The sequence below is a fragment of the Neolamprologus brichardi genome, chromosome 12, assembly GCF_056152115.1.
Source record: "Neolamprologus brichardi isolate AB-2024 chromosome 12, ASM5615211v1, whole genome shotgun sequence".
Lineage (NCBI taxonomy): Eukaryota > Metazoa > Chordata > Actinopteri > Cichliformes > Cichlidae > Neolamprologus > Neolamprologus brichardi.
In genome coordinates this window covers 35,257,515-35,274,538 of record NC_142115.1, presented here as the reverse complement: position 1 = coordinate 35,274,538, position 17,024 = coordinate 35,257,515, and the positions used below count along the sequence as shown (strand labels likewise).

At 41.1% G+C, this 17,024-nt stretch overlaps 1 protein-coding gene across 1 annotated transcript; it reads right to left on the bottom strand.

Moving 5' to 3' along the window:
* Positions 1 to 584: 584 nt before the first annotated feature.
* fgf5 (fibroblast growth factor 5) lies at positions 585 to 15,262 on the bottom strand. The gene is made up of 3 exons (XM_006797711.3): positions 14,889 to 15,262; positions 11,345 to 11,448; positions 585 to 1,073 (listed from the first exon to the last, which is right to left on the bottom strand). The coding sequence occupies exons 1-3, from the start codon at positions 15,097 to 15,099 to the stop codon at positions 702 to 704; spliced, it is 687 nt and encodes a 228-aa protein (XP_006797774.3). The 5' UTR covers positions 15,100 to 15,262; the 3' UTR covers positions 585 to 701.
* Positions 15,263 to 17,024: the final 1,762 nt, after the last annotated feature.

Genomic DNA, 17,024 nt, shown 5'->3' with positions numbered 1-17,024 from the left:
AACTATGTAGTCCTCACTCGAGTCATAATCAATCATAGCATGTTGTCGAGCTGCGATACTGGCAGATCAGTTCGCAGCTTTTCCTTTCACGTCACATCTGACTCAGTGAATCTCAGATCAGTTGTCATTGCTGTTCTGCGTGGAAGGTTCTTGGTACTGTCCTCCCTTACTTCTAGCTTTCCATATATGAACATAGAAAGATGAGGAGGCAGGCAACATTGCCTTATGCTTTCCACCTGGACACATGGATGGGTGGGGCAGTCTAGAACAGAAGCACGTGACCAAAAATACATTACTGCAGACAGAAATAATCTCCTATGCACCAGTGGTCCTGAACGAAATCGTTTTTGTTTAGCCAAACAAGAAAAGGAGTAGGAGTAGGGGGGGGTAGTGTCATTATTGCAAGATTAAGAGCATCCTTATTATTCTAGCAAGACAGCAGAACAAACTGGAAGACTCTCTGTCAAATACTCCTCATCTTATAATGTTGTGGATTTCAGCTTCATCGGTATGTACACGGATCGTTAACTCAAACACAGCATCCAGCTATTGTCATAGCTTGAAAAAGAAAAGCTCAGCAGTTGTACCTGTCAGCCCTTTGAGGTTTTTCACACAGTTCGTAGATACCTGGAATGCTTTGAATGTGATAAATAACCATTGTCAGTTTATGGGGTACGTCCATTTGTCCAATTTCTATAAACCTATCCAAACCTGTACTTGGGCCAGTACTTGACTTGCGTATGCCTCGGTGTGGTTCCCGCTTGGATGTTTGCCTTTGCTGCGGGTGGCTTTGGAGGTGGTGGGAGTGGGGTTTTCCTCCTCTCTTTGCGACTGTCTGTGATGGTGAAGCCTTGCTCGCCCTTATCGTGCTGGCTGACCCTGGGCAAGAAGTGGGTAGAGACATGTTGGGATTTGACCCGGGGGCTGGAGCCCATTTTAGCTTTCCCCCTCTTATTAAGGGCCACAAACCACTCGCGACCTGTCCTGTGGTTCCTGTGGATTACTGAGGCATAAGTGTTGTAGCTGTTCTCCTGGAAACGTTCCCTGAACTTACAGTCATCTGTGAACCGTTCCTACGAAAGAAAGGAAATACAGGGTGTTAACAAGTATTATTCCGTGTCATTTTCTTGTATTTTGTTCTTGTTTTCTGAATAATTGAACCTTGCTGTATTTGCAAACAGTCATTTTCACACACGTGATTCTTGATCTGTGCATACCCAAACATGTAATGCAACCTAAACTTGTTTAGCTTGTGAGCTGACAGAGAAAAAGTCATTACTAAATCTTTTAGCATTATTATTTTATTTCATTTTTTGCAAGAAGATCTCACTTTCACATCAACACACACACACAACTACTGTGAAAAGCTTCTGTGCTTTCTGTGACAAATTTCCTTTGCTGTGAGATTTTTGTCCTTTTCCTGCAAAAGCGGAAATGCACACGTGAGGATTTACTGTTCACCTACCAAACTCTGCCTTCAGGTCCACTTACAGAAACCTGAACTGAACCTGGACCCGCACACACTATAAAAATAGCATGAATTTACATTTCTAATGAGACAGTTGGGTCATGCTTGTGCTGCAATAATTGCAGCAGATGTGCAGAAGCATCAGATACTCCTTGGTGCTCGGTTTAATAAGTCATCTACATCAGCGGTCCCCAACCCCCGGGCCTCGGACCGATACCGGTCCATGAGTCGTTTGGTACCGGGCCGCGAGAGTTGAGGCTCAGGTCTGAAATGTATAGTTTTCAGGGTTTTTATCGGTTTTCAGCGTTATTTTGTTATCGTTTTTATCGTTTACTCGGTTTTCCTGGGTCTTTTCACGTGTGTTATGAATAAATCTTCTTTTTTTCGGTACTGGTACTAGTTTTATTTTGTTGTATTTATCCGCGACACCTTAAAGGCCGGTCCGTGAAAATATTGTCGGGCATAAACCGGTCCGTGGCGCAAAAAAGGTTGGAGACCGCTGCTCTACATGATTTCATTATCACAGTCACACCTTCACTGACAGCAGCAAAGCCACAAAACTCAAAAAGCATCTGCTATTGAACTCATTCAGGAAGAACTTCAGAACGAAGATTTTTATGATCATTCTTCTTCTTACAATTTAATCAGCAGAGTTATTGTATTTTTCTAAACTGTGTTGGATAAGATGAATTTTTCCTCCTGTTGAAACAAAAGTTTTCATCCCACCCAGGTTCTCAAACAGAGGATGAGGAATGGGGCAGGTTTAAATCAGACTACTCGTGTATGAATAGTGCAGATAATATCAGCAAGTCTGCAAAGTAAAATCCTTAATGAATTATTATTAATAATCTAAATGATCCAAATATTATTCCCAAACACTGCTTAACATGCCTGCGATAGTTTGGTTATCCGAGAAGAACCATAAAGCTTAAAGTTTTCCAGATGGACCTGACGCACATAGTTGGACTGCATTGAAATTGTATTATTTGGGTCGCAGGTTTGATCAGACTTTGTCTACCAAAATATTAGAAAGAGATGTAAAAATGTAACACTGCAGCGCTGCATTCTGCACACGTGTCATGCACAGAAATGCAGATATTCATTAAATGTCTGTGAAGGTTCTCAGTCATCCAGGTCATCGTAGTCAAAGGAGCTTGCAAAGAAAAGCATCTGGACTTCTTTAAGTTGCTTGAAGATGTTTCACCTCTCATCCGAGAAGCTTCTCCAGTTCTAAGGTCAAAATTAGAGGACCATCAGGGGGTCCTTTTGTCCCTCTGTGGGGGGATACTCCCACTAGGTTTATATCTGGGACTCTCCACCATTTGACCTTAGAACTGAAGAAGCTTCTCGGATGAGAGGTGAAACGTCTTCAAGTAACTTAAAGAAGTCCAGACGCTTTTCTTTGCATATTCATTAAATGTTCCCGTTTTGTGCCTAAATATATCTCGGGTGGGAAACTTTGACATGTACCCAGGGATGCCGGCTTTCTTGCTGCAGCATGACTTCCTTGTATAACCTCCTGCCATTCTGAAATAAAACAAACTGTTCTGCTTTGCTGAAGAGTGCAGCATAGCAGAAAATGATGCCATTACAGCGTTCGGTAAACATGCCAGTCACAGGAGAGTGCGCTGCGGCCGCAGCAGAACAGCGCAAACCTTTAAGTTATTCAAAGTGACCGACTGTTTCTTTTAGTTGTTGTTTTTAAAGGACGATTTAAAAAATAAAAAAGTATAGAACTCAGAGTCACAGCTGTGGGAGGACTGAAATGAAATGCTACATTTGAGCAACTTACCCTCTCTGGAACCAGTCGGGGAATTAGACGTTGGAAACAAATCCACTGGAGCGTGTATGAATGTACTCTCACACACACACACACATGCAGGCACGTATACACACATAAGCATGCATACCAAGAAGAAGATTTGGCCCGTGCTGCGTTTCATAGGATTTAATAGCTGCAGCCAGATTCCAGAGATCTCATTGTAAAAATCATAATGCTTGTACAGCTGTTTAACCTGGCTCTTACCCTGCAGGATAGGTTACAGTCTTTTAAAGGGTCTGTTCCCATGATCCTTGATATATATACATACATATATACATATATATATATATATCAAACATCTTGTAGCGACTTGGTACAAAGGTAAGACATAACACATCCTACATTTTTCCAACTAAATGTGCTGTGATTTTAAAATGATCCTTTACTGAAATATAGTGAAACAAAGCATACAGTGTAGTGATTTAAATAAAAACCGAAACCTAAGTGTCAAAATGAGCTTTGGTGACTGTGGAGGCTGATTTCTTAACATTGTCATGGTCAAGAAACTAGTTTGTGTTGAATTGAACTTTGTGGCATGGCGAACGATCCTGTTGGAAGCAGGCGTCCGAAGATGAGTACGCTGCTGTCATAAAGGACGGACGTGCTCGGGAACAATATTAATGTAGGCTGCGGCCTTTGAACATGTTCATTTGATACCAAGTGTCCCAAGAAAAAATCCACCATACCATTACATCACCACAAGCAGCCTGAGCTGTTGATATAAGGCAGGACGGATCCATGCCGTCATGTTACATTCCAAATGTCACAGCAGAAACTGAGACTCGTCAGGCCAAGCAGCGTGGTCTTCTGGTGCCGTAGCCCGTCTCGCTCAGAGTTCAGTGTGCTGCGCATTCACAGATGTTCTTTGGTAGGCTTTCTTTTTTAACAAGTGGTTATTTGAGCTGCTGTTACCTTCCTATCACTTGGAAGTCTTTCTATTCTCCTCTGATCGCTGGCATGAATTATTTTCTCTTTTTTTTTAGATAATTGACTTTGGGCTGTAGACATGTTTGTGTGGGATACTCTTAGTATTTCAGCACTAGGGCTGAGCTATATCATACCGTTCACGGTAATACCGGTGTAATTTTGGGCAACGATAGGAAAATGAAATATCGCGATAGAATATGGGTAAAACGCGCATGCGCAGTGCCTTTGTTTACATACGCACATGGCTGCGACGCAGAATGAGAAGAGCGAAAGCGGATCGTTAAATGAAACCAGAATTGGTTTGTAAAAATGCTGCAACTTCACTGGTGTGGAACTGGTTTGGCTTTCGTCCGTCAGATACACAAAGAAACACTATGTTTGGTAGCGCATGCTAGCGGGCCGTCGTTATTACCGTATTTTTTGGAAAATACGGCACACTTAAAATCAATCCTTTGATTTGTCTGAAAATCGACAGTGCCCCTTATAATCCCGTGTGCCTTATGTATGAACTCTGGTTGTGTTTACTGACCTCGAAACAATTTTATGTACACGGCGCTGGAAAATCTGTCACATGTTTTAGTACGACTTTGCTAAGCTACGAAGCCGCACCGCTTGATGGATTGTCGGAGCGTTACAGCTATCGTAGGCAAGAGCCTCGCGGAGTGATACGTACTGTGCTTCAACATAATATTACGGTATTGTGTGTGTATAACCTCTTTTTAAGTTTTGTGGATATTACACATGGTTATGCTGAGGATATGTCGGCCAATTTCCACTGGAAATGCCTTTTGGTTAAACTGTCAGCAAGGAATTTGCATTTGCACTGTTAAATTTTTATATAACTTTAATGCACATAAAAAAAACAGCTGCTTGTTTAAGTGAAAATACATTGATGGGGTTTTTTGCACTAATAAAGTTGTGGAGTTGTAAAGCATTTTGTCTAGTGTCAATTATATCGTCAGTTATATCGTTATCGCAAATTTTCAAATGTATATCGTGATAAATATTTTTGGTCATATCGCCCTGCTCTATTCAGCACTTTCAGAAATATTCAACCAACAACATGAAGTTGTAACTTAACTCACCTTTCTTCTCTGAACCTGGTAACTTGACTGTACATCATACAGTTCCATTTATACAATCATTTGCATAAAAGGAGACCAGTTGTTACAAAGTAATACATTAGACTACTTTTTATTGTAACAAAGGATATAATGCACGAGTGTTTTAATTTAAACGATCAGTTATTTAGTTACTTAATAGCTTCCCTGTTCTGTTTGTTAGGAAAGAAGAAAATCAAATCCTGACATATTTGTAATGCTTCTGTTTCCCTCTGACTCACACACACGATCCTGCTGTTGTGTTAGTCAGGTTATCTGATCTGATGGCAGAGATGTCATCAAGGGCCTTAACACCTGGCATTATTTTGTGCCTCAGTGATGATAAGTGTCTGCTGAAGGACTCTACTTCACATTTTGAAGTGCAGACTGAGCACAGCCCCTGGTGGTGAGGCCTTTCTTTAATTAATTATTTCATTTGTGACAAATTAAAGCGATTAGTGGTATTTTCTGCCACTACACAGGCTTGCTTTTAGCTATGCATGTGTGTATCACTCTCTCTTTTATCTATAACCCCTCACTCACTGTTTGTTTAACAAATGCTGGCGACCCTTTCACCTTTCAGAAGATTATGTTTGCGATAGCCTGCTGAGTAGGTCACGCAGAGCAATGTGCATCTGTCTCCTCGCCCATTATTCAGCGAATAAACTGCCACTGTGAAAACATCTAAACAGTAAATATGACAGACGATGCAACAGATACAGTTCAGCACGTCACCTGACACCCTGCCGCGAGGCCTGAGCCTGAGGCCCCCGAGGTTTTACATCCACCAAATCATCAAGGCAGTTAAATAGCACAGTGCAGCTGTAGTCACAGATTGGAGTTTAACTGTACAAATATTCCTCTGAAGGCAGAGCCGCTCTGGAGGCAAAAATACACTCCAACTGCAGGAAGCAACGAGACTATCAGAGTGCGAGGCATCTAACCAGCGAAGCTCTACTACAAAGAAAGAAAATATCAGCTATATAAGCTGCAATGTGCACAAGAATATAAGCGTAAAAGCCTGAGATCATCCTGCAGAGGCAGCAAAGTGTTGAAATGTGGCAAGAAAAAATCTGAACTCCAACTATCAAGACAGATGTCACTGAAAGTTTCAGAGTTATTTTACAGATAATAATATGCTATATATAGAAAGTGAGGCCAATGTTAAAGTGGCTTAAACATGCATTCCTTCAACTAACCAGCAGGAGGCGACTCTCATTTGTATAGATGTCTATGGCTTCCTTGCTCTATAGTCTGAATAAAAGCTTTCCTGGGGAGTTCATAAGGTTCATAAGGAGTTCACGAATACATGAAATTTATCATTATGACTCATGGTCCTCATTAGAGTTAAAAATGGTAAATGGTCTGTATTTGTATAGCGCTTTACTTGGTCCTAAGGACCCCAAAGCGCTTTACACTATACGCAATCATCCACACATTCACACACTGGTGATGGCAGCTACATTGTAGCCACAGCCACCCTGGGGCGCACTGACAGAGGCGAGGCTGCCGGACACTGGCGCCACCGGGCCCTCTGACCACCACCAGTAGGCAACAGGTTAAGTGTCTTGCCCAAGGACACAACGGCCGAGACTGTCGGGGCCGGGGCTCGAACCAGCAACCTTCCGATTACAAGACGAACGCCCAACTCTTGAGCCACGATCGCCCAAAATGAGGCTAAAATAGGTAGAACTACATCGTTAGCCAATGACAGTGTACCTAGTGTAGTGTAAAAGGTTTTGTGGTCACACTCGTGATCTATGAGGTTATAAAACATGAGTTTTTCCAGAGTGGAAAAGAAGCCAGTGCAAAGTGCATTAAACCAGAATTCTATGTTAAGGCCACCAGATTGCAATACCTACGGCTGCAGGAAGATTTCTGCTCCCGTACTCGTCTATGGGATAAAGGATTTCTGATTTGACCTCTGTTAACACTTTTTCCTAATGAGTTCATTGGGTCAAACACTCTCCAAAATGCAGCTTTTGCTCAGAATTGAGGACCATCTGTGGCATATTTGACTTCACTTGTCAAGTGACTGTGAAAACACTCATCTCGAGGCCTCAAAATCAGAGACGGTATATCAAGAACACTTTTGTAGGGGCCAATAAATAATCCTTGGAAACATTAAGGTGTGATGCTTGGTCCATATGAACTAAAAAACACACAAAACCACCAACAGATTAGGATTACAGTGTCGGTTACTTCTGCATAGTATAAGCCATGCAGTTCATGGCATGGAGTTGTGGTACCAAGCAGAAAATCCCTGATCCAGTGATGATTGTAAGGTAAGGTTTAATTATTAAGCGCTTTTCGTAGACAGGCAGTCACAAGGCGCTGTACACAAAGGTTAAAATAAAGAAAACATTAAGTAATAAAATAGACAATATAAACAATGCAAATTCAAAACAATTCAAAAGTATTGATTAAAAGAAGGCCTGTTTAAACAAAAAAGTTTTTAACTGCTTTTTAAAGGATTCCACAAAGTCAACCAAACGCAGTTGTGGTGGTTCCACAGCCTTGGTGATTGTGTACTCTAGACTTCCAGAAGAACAAAAATAATTGTCTTTAGTTTGAGGCAATACCCAACAGCGCTATGTCACATTGTTTTCTCCTAATATCCAGCTGATGTAGTTTACATTGAAATCTTGTTTGTGAAGAACTGAGACCTCGAAAAGGTTTATTTCGGGGCTAATATAAGCTGGTTAACAAATCTCTGCTGGTGAATAGCACACAGTCACATGTGTATAATTTTAATAACAAGCTGTGGCTGAGAATCCACTTTGAGGGAAAACGCTGCATCGCTTCCCACTGACATGGTTTCGTGAAACAATGCCAGGAGCTGAGGGGCCATAAATCGCTCAGCGTGAGCACCGCCGCAGCTCACAGACGCTCCGGCTCTCCGATTGTTGCTTGTCCAGCTGATTGTTTACTCAGCATATTGATTTTCAGTTCATGGCTCACTCCTCTTTATACTATCAGACGTCCCAGACTGGAATTAATCTGCTCTTCACATTAGCACATGCTAATCGGGAGCTGCTTCTATGTCTGTGCGTGCCAAGACTCCCGCTGATGACTCGTCAGTGCGGCTGGTTGTTGGCTGTCCGGCCTGCTCACGGCGGCAAGGCCAAGCTGCTGTGGGTAGATTTGGGCTTACTGTGCGTTCGGGGGAATTTGAAAATCTTCAAAACTGTGCCTACAGATTACAGCAGTGTGCCATGACATGCTGATGTCAGATTTAGGGATTTTTGTTATGCAGCACAGATATAAAGCTGCACAAGCTAATAAATAAAACAAACAGAAAAGATTCTAATGAATAAATGCACCACGAGTCCAAACGAGCATCATATCAGCAGAAAATAACCGTTAACAAATTCTGGTGCTGAGTTTATATGTTTGCAGGAAGTCTCAGAGCACGACGAGTGGTCAACAAAGACAATACTTAAAGTTTTTAAGTCTTTGCAGGTATGTTTTTATAAGAAATTTGCCACTTTCATCCAGCTTCACACTTCTTGACAGACCCATTTCTAGCAGCAGCAGTCACCAGTGCACTACACTATATACTACTGAGTGGCATATTCACTAACCAAACAAGGTGAGTGACTAACACGTGAACATAATTACAAGTAGCAGGTATTTGTCTCCGTATGGAGTTTGTTCTTAGAAAGCTAAAGCTAGCTATGTGTTAGCAAGCTGCTACAGTTAGCTAGTGCACTCACAAAAAATAATGGTACTTTCTGAATAATCGATCATATACTCTGTCAAGATTTACAAGTTTAATACAGATCATTACCAAATGCTTTTACGCTCATTTGCATACCGAATTTCAGAAGCCAAATTTCCCACTTCTTTCTTGTGTTAGCGTTTCATGTTTTATTGTCTGTCTCCACGTCTTGTCCTCATTTTTTTCATTTAGGTAGCTTACAAAGACTTTTGTAGTATCCGGTCATTAAGTCTGACGTCACTAGCCGTGTCTGGGCCTAAACTCCGCTGCAGGTCCATATATCAAACGATCACTATGGCATTACTGAGAGTTGAAAAACTGCCTAAAGTCTTTCATCTTTAATAAAATGATCAGCGTTCTGCTCTACCAGGTGTAACAATTGAGTTTAACATCCAGGCATCCATGAAAACGGAATTTATGACATTTAACGGAGTTAGAAGTTAGCAGGAAGTTAGCTTGCTAGCTTCTATCTAAATACAATATAGCATGTGCTGACTGCGGGGTTTTGGAAACAAATTCAAACGTACAGCTCTGTCATCACTTCCAACATAAATGAAGACAGAAAAATAAACAGCAGCGACATAGGGTTACTGAAGTTTGGCTAGCTGGTATATAAAGATGTGCTACGTGACCGCTAGCAACACAGCTATGTTAGCATAATATAAACAAGCTAACTTTTTTCCACTCGATAAAAGTTAACGTGAGTGTTCTTGGTGGTCAGGAACAAATGTAATCGCATGGCAGGATGCTGTAAAAGGACCAAACTTATTCAGCCAGGAGAACAACTGAGATAATCCATCCACAATACGAGGTTAGTCATTCATATACTGCTGCATGGGCTGGGCTGTAGTTACATCCTAAGGTTTTAAAAACTGAGCTTAAATAAATGATTAGCGGTAATAAAAGCCGAGGGAGGTCAACAGTGATTACTGACTGTTTTAGGAGCTTTTTGAGATTAAATAGAAGAAAATACCAAACATTAAACATGTTAACAACACAAAAGCCATATTAAACGCAGACTACCTTAGGCCCGGAAGTAGGATTCGTCACGTCATCACTTAACGACCGGATAGCACCAACAGTCATGTCAATGCTCTATATATATTATAAGGTAAAGACCCTACAATAATACACAAAAAAATCCAACAATCTGATGACCCTCTATGAGCAAGGGCTTGGCAAATGTGGGAAGGAAAAAATCCCTTTTAACAGCAAGAAACCACCGGCAGAACCAGGCTCAGTGAAGGGCAGCTACCTGCCATGATCTGAGTGGCAAACTTAATTCTGAGTTTGGCACAAAAGCTCAAACTACAAAAACTTATTAGTTACAGTTTTTGTAGCACCAACTGTTATTTCACATGTCATCACTGCAAGTTACCAGATTTCACTTGGATTCCACACTCACCATATCCCTGCTAGTGTTCTGTGTAATCCACTTTAATAGTTTGTGGACAAATACACATTGTAATTACAGGTCTGCAGCTGGATAATAATGTTGATCACTGTCTGCCTGATATGGAAAAAGACAGCGTGCTAGCAATAATAATATGATGAACATACAATATACATAAGCATATATGACAGTGTAAACATTAGCAAAAGGCCCTGACTAGGGATGCACCGATACCACTTTTTTGGAAACGAGTACGAGTACTTGCATTTCAGTACTCGCCGATACCGATACCGAGTACTTAATAAAAACATGATTTAAATTTGCAAGTAACAGCTTTAGTCCTATAATTTAACAAAAAAAGAAAACAAGGGACTGGTTTGGAATTAAGAACATTTATTTAAAATGAAAAGCATGTTGTATGCAACATATAACAGAATAAATAATTATAAAAAAACAAAATTTAATTTTAAATTTGTTCGTCTGTTTCTCTGTTTAGAAGTCTCACTAGCACAGTCACAGCTGGGATGGCTAGTGCGTCGTAGCTGCTCACTTTTTTAGTTAGTTCCTCAAAGGGGGCGAGGGTGGCGCCTGTGATTAACCCCTTACATGCCGCTCAAACATAGACAGGTCTCAGACCGTGGTATCGGTCCCCGGTATCGGGGGACTTTTAACGAGTACGAGTACTTTAGAGAATGTGGTATCGAGGCCGATACCCGACACCGGTATCGGTATCGGTGCATCCCTAGCCCTGACCTTTATAAATCCAAACTGCACATAACTAATTAATCATATTAAAAGCTGCTTAATTGGGCAACAACATTCCAGTCAGCACTTGCTTTGTGCCTCTTCAAGTATCCACACACTGTATGTGCTGAGTGAATTTAATAGTGTAGGAACTGAGTGAGATACTTACAGTTGCGTGCAGCCGTCCTCTTTTATTCATGGCCAGGAATCTGTTACTGTAGACCCCTTTGATACCGATGACCCCCTGAGAAACCGCAAAGAGCTCCAGGACACCTAAGAGGACAAACAACATGATCTGATGATTGACTGGTGACAGGATGTATTTTTACTCTTCGTGTGATTTTCTGTCTCTTGCTGCTCGTCCTCACTCTGAATAACAGACTTTGACATGATCTACTCTGCTGTCATGTCAGCGCTGTTATCCTGTTCAGCTGCACTGTTGAGACTTATCTCTTAGTGGGCTCTTTAGTAGGCTTCTTTAGATCGCTAGTGTTTGCATGAATAGAAAAAAGGGAACACGGAGCAGTAGTTCTATCTTTAATTATTCCAAATCTCTATGACGAAAGATTTTTATGGGCTGTTTTGGAGGAATCAGTTGTTATGAGTAAGGACCAAACTGAGGAATACTAGTGTATAAAATATTTGGGGGCCACAGACCCACAAACCTATCGCCACCATCGCCTCCTTCAGTGTTCATGGCATGTTTAATGGCTGAACACTGAAGGACCAAACACCAAAGTTGCTTCATACAAAAATAATAAGCAAAACCATTTTATTATTAATGAAAACATTTTATGCAAACGTAAAAGTGTACCGCTAAAGTGTTGCTATGGAGATGTGCAAAGTGTTTGTTATTTACATCAAATATACCGTATGAAATTTTCTGAACTAATGCACGTGCCTAACTGGACACGCCACTGAACTGGACCACGTTTGGAGGATTGTCAGTAATTTGTAGTGAAGCAAGCGAACTACATAAACAGACCATCCACAAAGTTATTCCTTTAGTTATGATTAGTAAATTAATATATCTTGCTAACAAAGCTTGATATTCTCCAAAAAGTTGATTCTGTTCATCTGGACGAAGCGTTTTCAGTGGGAGAAACGTTTCGTCGCTCATCCAGGTGACTTCTTCAGTCTCAGCTGACTGCAGGTTTCAATCTTATAAACAGTACATTTGCATAATGACTGAAACCAGCCCACTGAAGGAACAATGGGCTGGGAGGTCAGTTACTTAATCTTAATTATGCAAATTCTCATGACCATTGATCAACAACCAATGATTAAAGATCACTGATCAATGGCCATGGATGAGTGACGAAACGTTTCTCCCACAAAACGCTACGTCCAGATGAACAGAATCAACTTTTTGGAGATTTACTTTCCTGGATGATTGAGCATGCATCAAAAAGCTTGATATTGTTGATCCTATAATACCCTTGGTATCATATTTGATAAATAAGTTTCTGAGACATGATCAGACATGATCAGTGCTCGCCATAATTTCAAAATGTTATGGACAAAACTCCTTTTTTTGTCTAAAATTAACATTGTTGTTAACAAAACGTTGCCAAAAACACTCAATTGATACAAATGTGATACAAAACATATATAATAAAAATATAATAAAAATATATCATACACAGCATGATATAGCAAAAAAAGTGGATTTTGTTATAAGGGTTGATAAACATCTCAGTTCCAAAAAAAATCTGAATTTTCTGGCTATTTTTTGATGGACTGGGTCTTACAGGGTTAAGTGATAGCATGTTGAACTAAACCGTACCTGTGGTGATGGCTTCTGTGAGTATTTGAGCCATGAATAAACTTGGATAAATACACTTTTTTCAATTAGAGGAACAACACACAGGCTCAGAGACTACTGCAGGTGAGAGTACTGACTGAATGCCATACGAAAAGTATAGAGAAAACCTAAGCTTAATATGATTTATGAGGGAAATATAAACAGCACTACTGTGTTGATCTTTATGTCACTAAAATTTCAATCAGATTCTTTTTATGATAGAAAAAAAACTTTGAGAAAACTGTAAATTGTGGGGCATAAATCCTTTTCTGCTTCTGAAGCGGTCAATGCCAGAGGAAGTCCCTGAACCACTGCATTAAACAAAAGATTAAATATAATGAACTGTGAAACGAACTCCCCAAAAATGCACGCACACTGTTGGACCCACACAGAAATCAATCAATAAATAAAGAACCGCTGTCCTGAAGCAGAAAGGTCTCGCACCCAAACTCGAATGTGAGCATTTGAGTTAAATCTAAGAGTTGAATCTGATGCTGCGTGATGGTAAAAGAATCTTCATATTACAAATCCAAGACGCCCAGTCTCCTGCTAGTCTGCTGCCCTGTCATGCAGGCTTCAAAACCACATGGCTGAAATCCATGTAACCTGACAACTCTTCTAAAGGGGACCATGAAATGGAGGCACAAGTGCACTTTCACGGTGAGCTTTTGCTGTTTCGTCAACGGATGAGCGATGACGGATCTGATGGTGCAGTAAAAGCTGAAAATCTGATTTATGGCTTTAGTTTTGTGGCCTAGCTGACACGGGACTTCATAAACAGAGAGGTGGGGCTTTTTGTATTTTGAAACAGCTAAATTTAAGAGTTCATTTTCCCTTAAGGGTTTTTATTTAGATAAATGTTTACAGTCAAATTGCACATTACTTTGTGCTGTCACTTAGAAACTAATGTTCATGGTCAACATCCACTGGAGTGTGAAGGAGTTTTTAGTGTGAACGGATAGCTTTCAAAGTGCCAGGCATGCTCTAAAAGTCAGATTATTTAGTGAAGCTGTGATGTTAGTCATCTCCCTTTAGAGGTGTAAATGAATTTGAAACAGGAGGAAATGGTTACACCTCAGACATTTCAAGTCATAATTCAATTTTCCAAATCTATAGGGGGATTTTTTTTAGTTCGTCCCTTCAGAAACACACAGGCAGCTGTAAGATTCATACCCAACCTATACATTTAACTATATTACTCTGTGATTCCTGAATTCTGTTATGCATTTATCAGCAACAACAAATATCAACTTGTTTGTTTGATCTTTGTCATTTATGATCATTAATATTTCAGAATTTCATCCCTAAACAATCCAGCGTGCAGGATGACGCTTAAGTCGAATATCTGCACTGCAAACATCAGCGTTTGTTTGTGTCTCATTTCTCTTAAATCATCTGAAAATCAGTTTCACTTTAATACTTTATTTGCGCGCTAGTCTGCAGCTCAAATCATTCACTTTGCATGTACAACAAACAATAAACGTTTTAAAGGAAATCTGTTTTTTGTGCATATTGTCGCGTTGTTGCGATTATGTCAGTCGTGCTGAGTCGCAGTCCAATACATCCTGTTGCACCTGTTACTTCTACAAATAGTCTACCTGCCAACATCCCCGGAGAGACACAAACAAGGCTCGTCAAACAGATGCCTGCTCAGATATGTCACAGGCTCGGACAGACTAAGTTTAGCAGCGCGCTCCTTACCGTCTTTATGTGTAAATCATTGTTCAAACTTGCAGGGATGGCAGTCAAAATAGACATCGCTGCGGACAGAACGGGGATCAATTGGAACAAACACAGGATCCAAGTGCGCAATCTCAGCGGGACGCACCGGATTCATCCACGCCTCAGACCTTCATAAATTAGTAGTTAGGCTGCTTCGTGCACAGTGAGGCCGGGCTGCATGACTTACTCAGCTGGTTGGGCTCATGGCTGCCGTTGACTCTACCGTCGGGATGAATCTGGAGATGGAAGCCGATGCCAACCCTACAGTAGAGTCTGCAAGTCCTGCGTCCCGAACGGATCCCCTCCTCCAGAAGTTGGCGCTCCAAAGAGACGTGCTGAGCTCCCGCAGCGGTGCAAATCAAGTGAGCGAAGGTCAGAAGGTAAAGAGGAACATTCATTCTTTCAAAAAGGAGACACCCGCGAGGCCACTTCTAGCATTTTGGTCTCGCTCCTGAGATCTGAGCACCAGAAACCGTGCGCACGCACTGCATGCAGCGCTCCTAGGCATTACCCCGGCTGCAGTAGCTGGAGTGGTTCTGCTGGCACGGGGATATTTATAACGCCAATGATCTCACTTCTCGATGCATGCCTGAGCTCTAAAGGACGCTCTTTCATCCAGATTTTGTCGCCGAGATGCCACTCCTGCTCAGCACCGACCCACAGCAGCGGGGCGTGATGGAAACGCGACAGACACCGCACATTTTCCAAGCAATCGTCCGCGCCAGGACGCACTAAGCGCGGCATTTTACGCACAGGGAAACGACATGTTAATAGAGCGTGGACGCGATTAATTCGTACTTGAAGCGACGAGGACAAAACATTTCGCTGTGGGCGCTTCTTTCCATAAAAGAAACACCGGACGGCAACAATGAAACACCGCTCGCAGGAGTGAATTCAGAGAGGTTCGGGCTGAGATCCTCAGGTGGTACAGCAGGGTTTTAACACTGGCTCACCGGACACTCAGGCAGCCGTATTTATAGGCCTCAGTCCACCTTTTCATCTGATGCGTCCACACATTTGGTGAACAAGCGTCAAACTGACTAATGTATTCTGAGCAGTGTACAGTGCGGGAGAGACAATGCAATTATCTGTTTGAGGTGTGGATTAATGCAACAAACAAACAAATAAATAAATAATATAAGGAAGAATATATGAGTAACATATTTATGTATAACATTTCTCCCTCCCTTCCACCCAAGTTTGACTTTTGCTACTTCGGATGGCTGTTTTTGCAGTAGATGTCACCAGGAAAAGTGCCCAAACACTGAAATCCCCAAATAAAAACATGCCCTATAACCAGTAACACAAAGATGCAAGATTACGTGATTCTGTACAGAACTGCATATTTATTTTTGTCAGGCTTTATCTTACTGGTTCAAGGTCAGTGAAAAAAGTTTGTTAGAAGATCACAGCTCCTGTGGACCTGAAATGACACAAGTGAACAGCTTCTGCAGAGATCGCTGCCTTTTGCTTGATACACTAGCTGTCATTCTGAGGATAAACATGATGTCAAGCCTTAATCTGTAAACAATTAAATGTCTTTTTATGTTTTTTTTTTACTTATAAAATAGGCATTTTGACCCATCACAGAAAGAAAAGCATGGGTAAATCATAAAAGGATCAATCTGGATGCATCAGCTTCAAAGTCTTCTTACTTTCTGGCTTTCTGTCAAGGGAACCTCCTTAATGCAACTGCTAACAGCTATGCTTTTCTTACTATGTGTGTCTATGAAAATAAAATCAAAATAACGATAGGTGAGTGTAAAAATGTCTTAGATATAGTAATCTGTCATCTTGAAACTGATGCTTACCACAGTCTGAATGTTTGTCCTGTGACAGACGAATCTTCCTTTTTCTGGTTTTCTGATTTGTGACGTGTGCATGACGAATAAAAACTTGACCAAAACACATCAGCCATCCCATTTAGTTTAACCTGGCAGGATTCAGTAGTTGTCCAGCAGAACTGCAAAAGTCAAATGTGTTTATTTATTTATTTATGGTGTGAAATTCCCTTTTTGGGATGTGACACAGTTTTCTTGCTAAGCTGCAGTAAAGGGATAATAAGGCCCCGTGTATGGCTCAAACAAATGTGCTTGTTGGATTATGTACTCTCTCTAGTAAACAATGCTTGAAAAGACGGTGTCTTGGGGAGTGGCGGCTGAGGGTGGGGGGTTGGGGGGGGCTGTCAGGCCTACTTTTCAATACAACCACTGCTCTAGATCTAATGATCATTAGGTTTAATCATGATTATCATGCCTAGTGGCTGATAGTTGTTTGATAGGCTCTTGCTTTCTTCTATATAGCCAAGATTTCTTGATTTTTT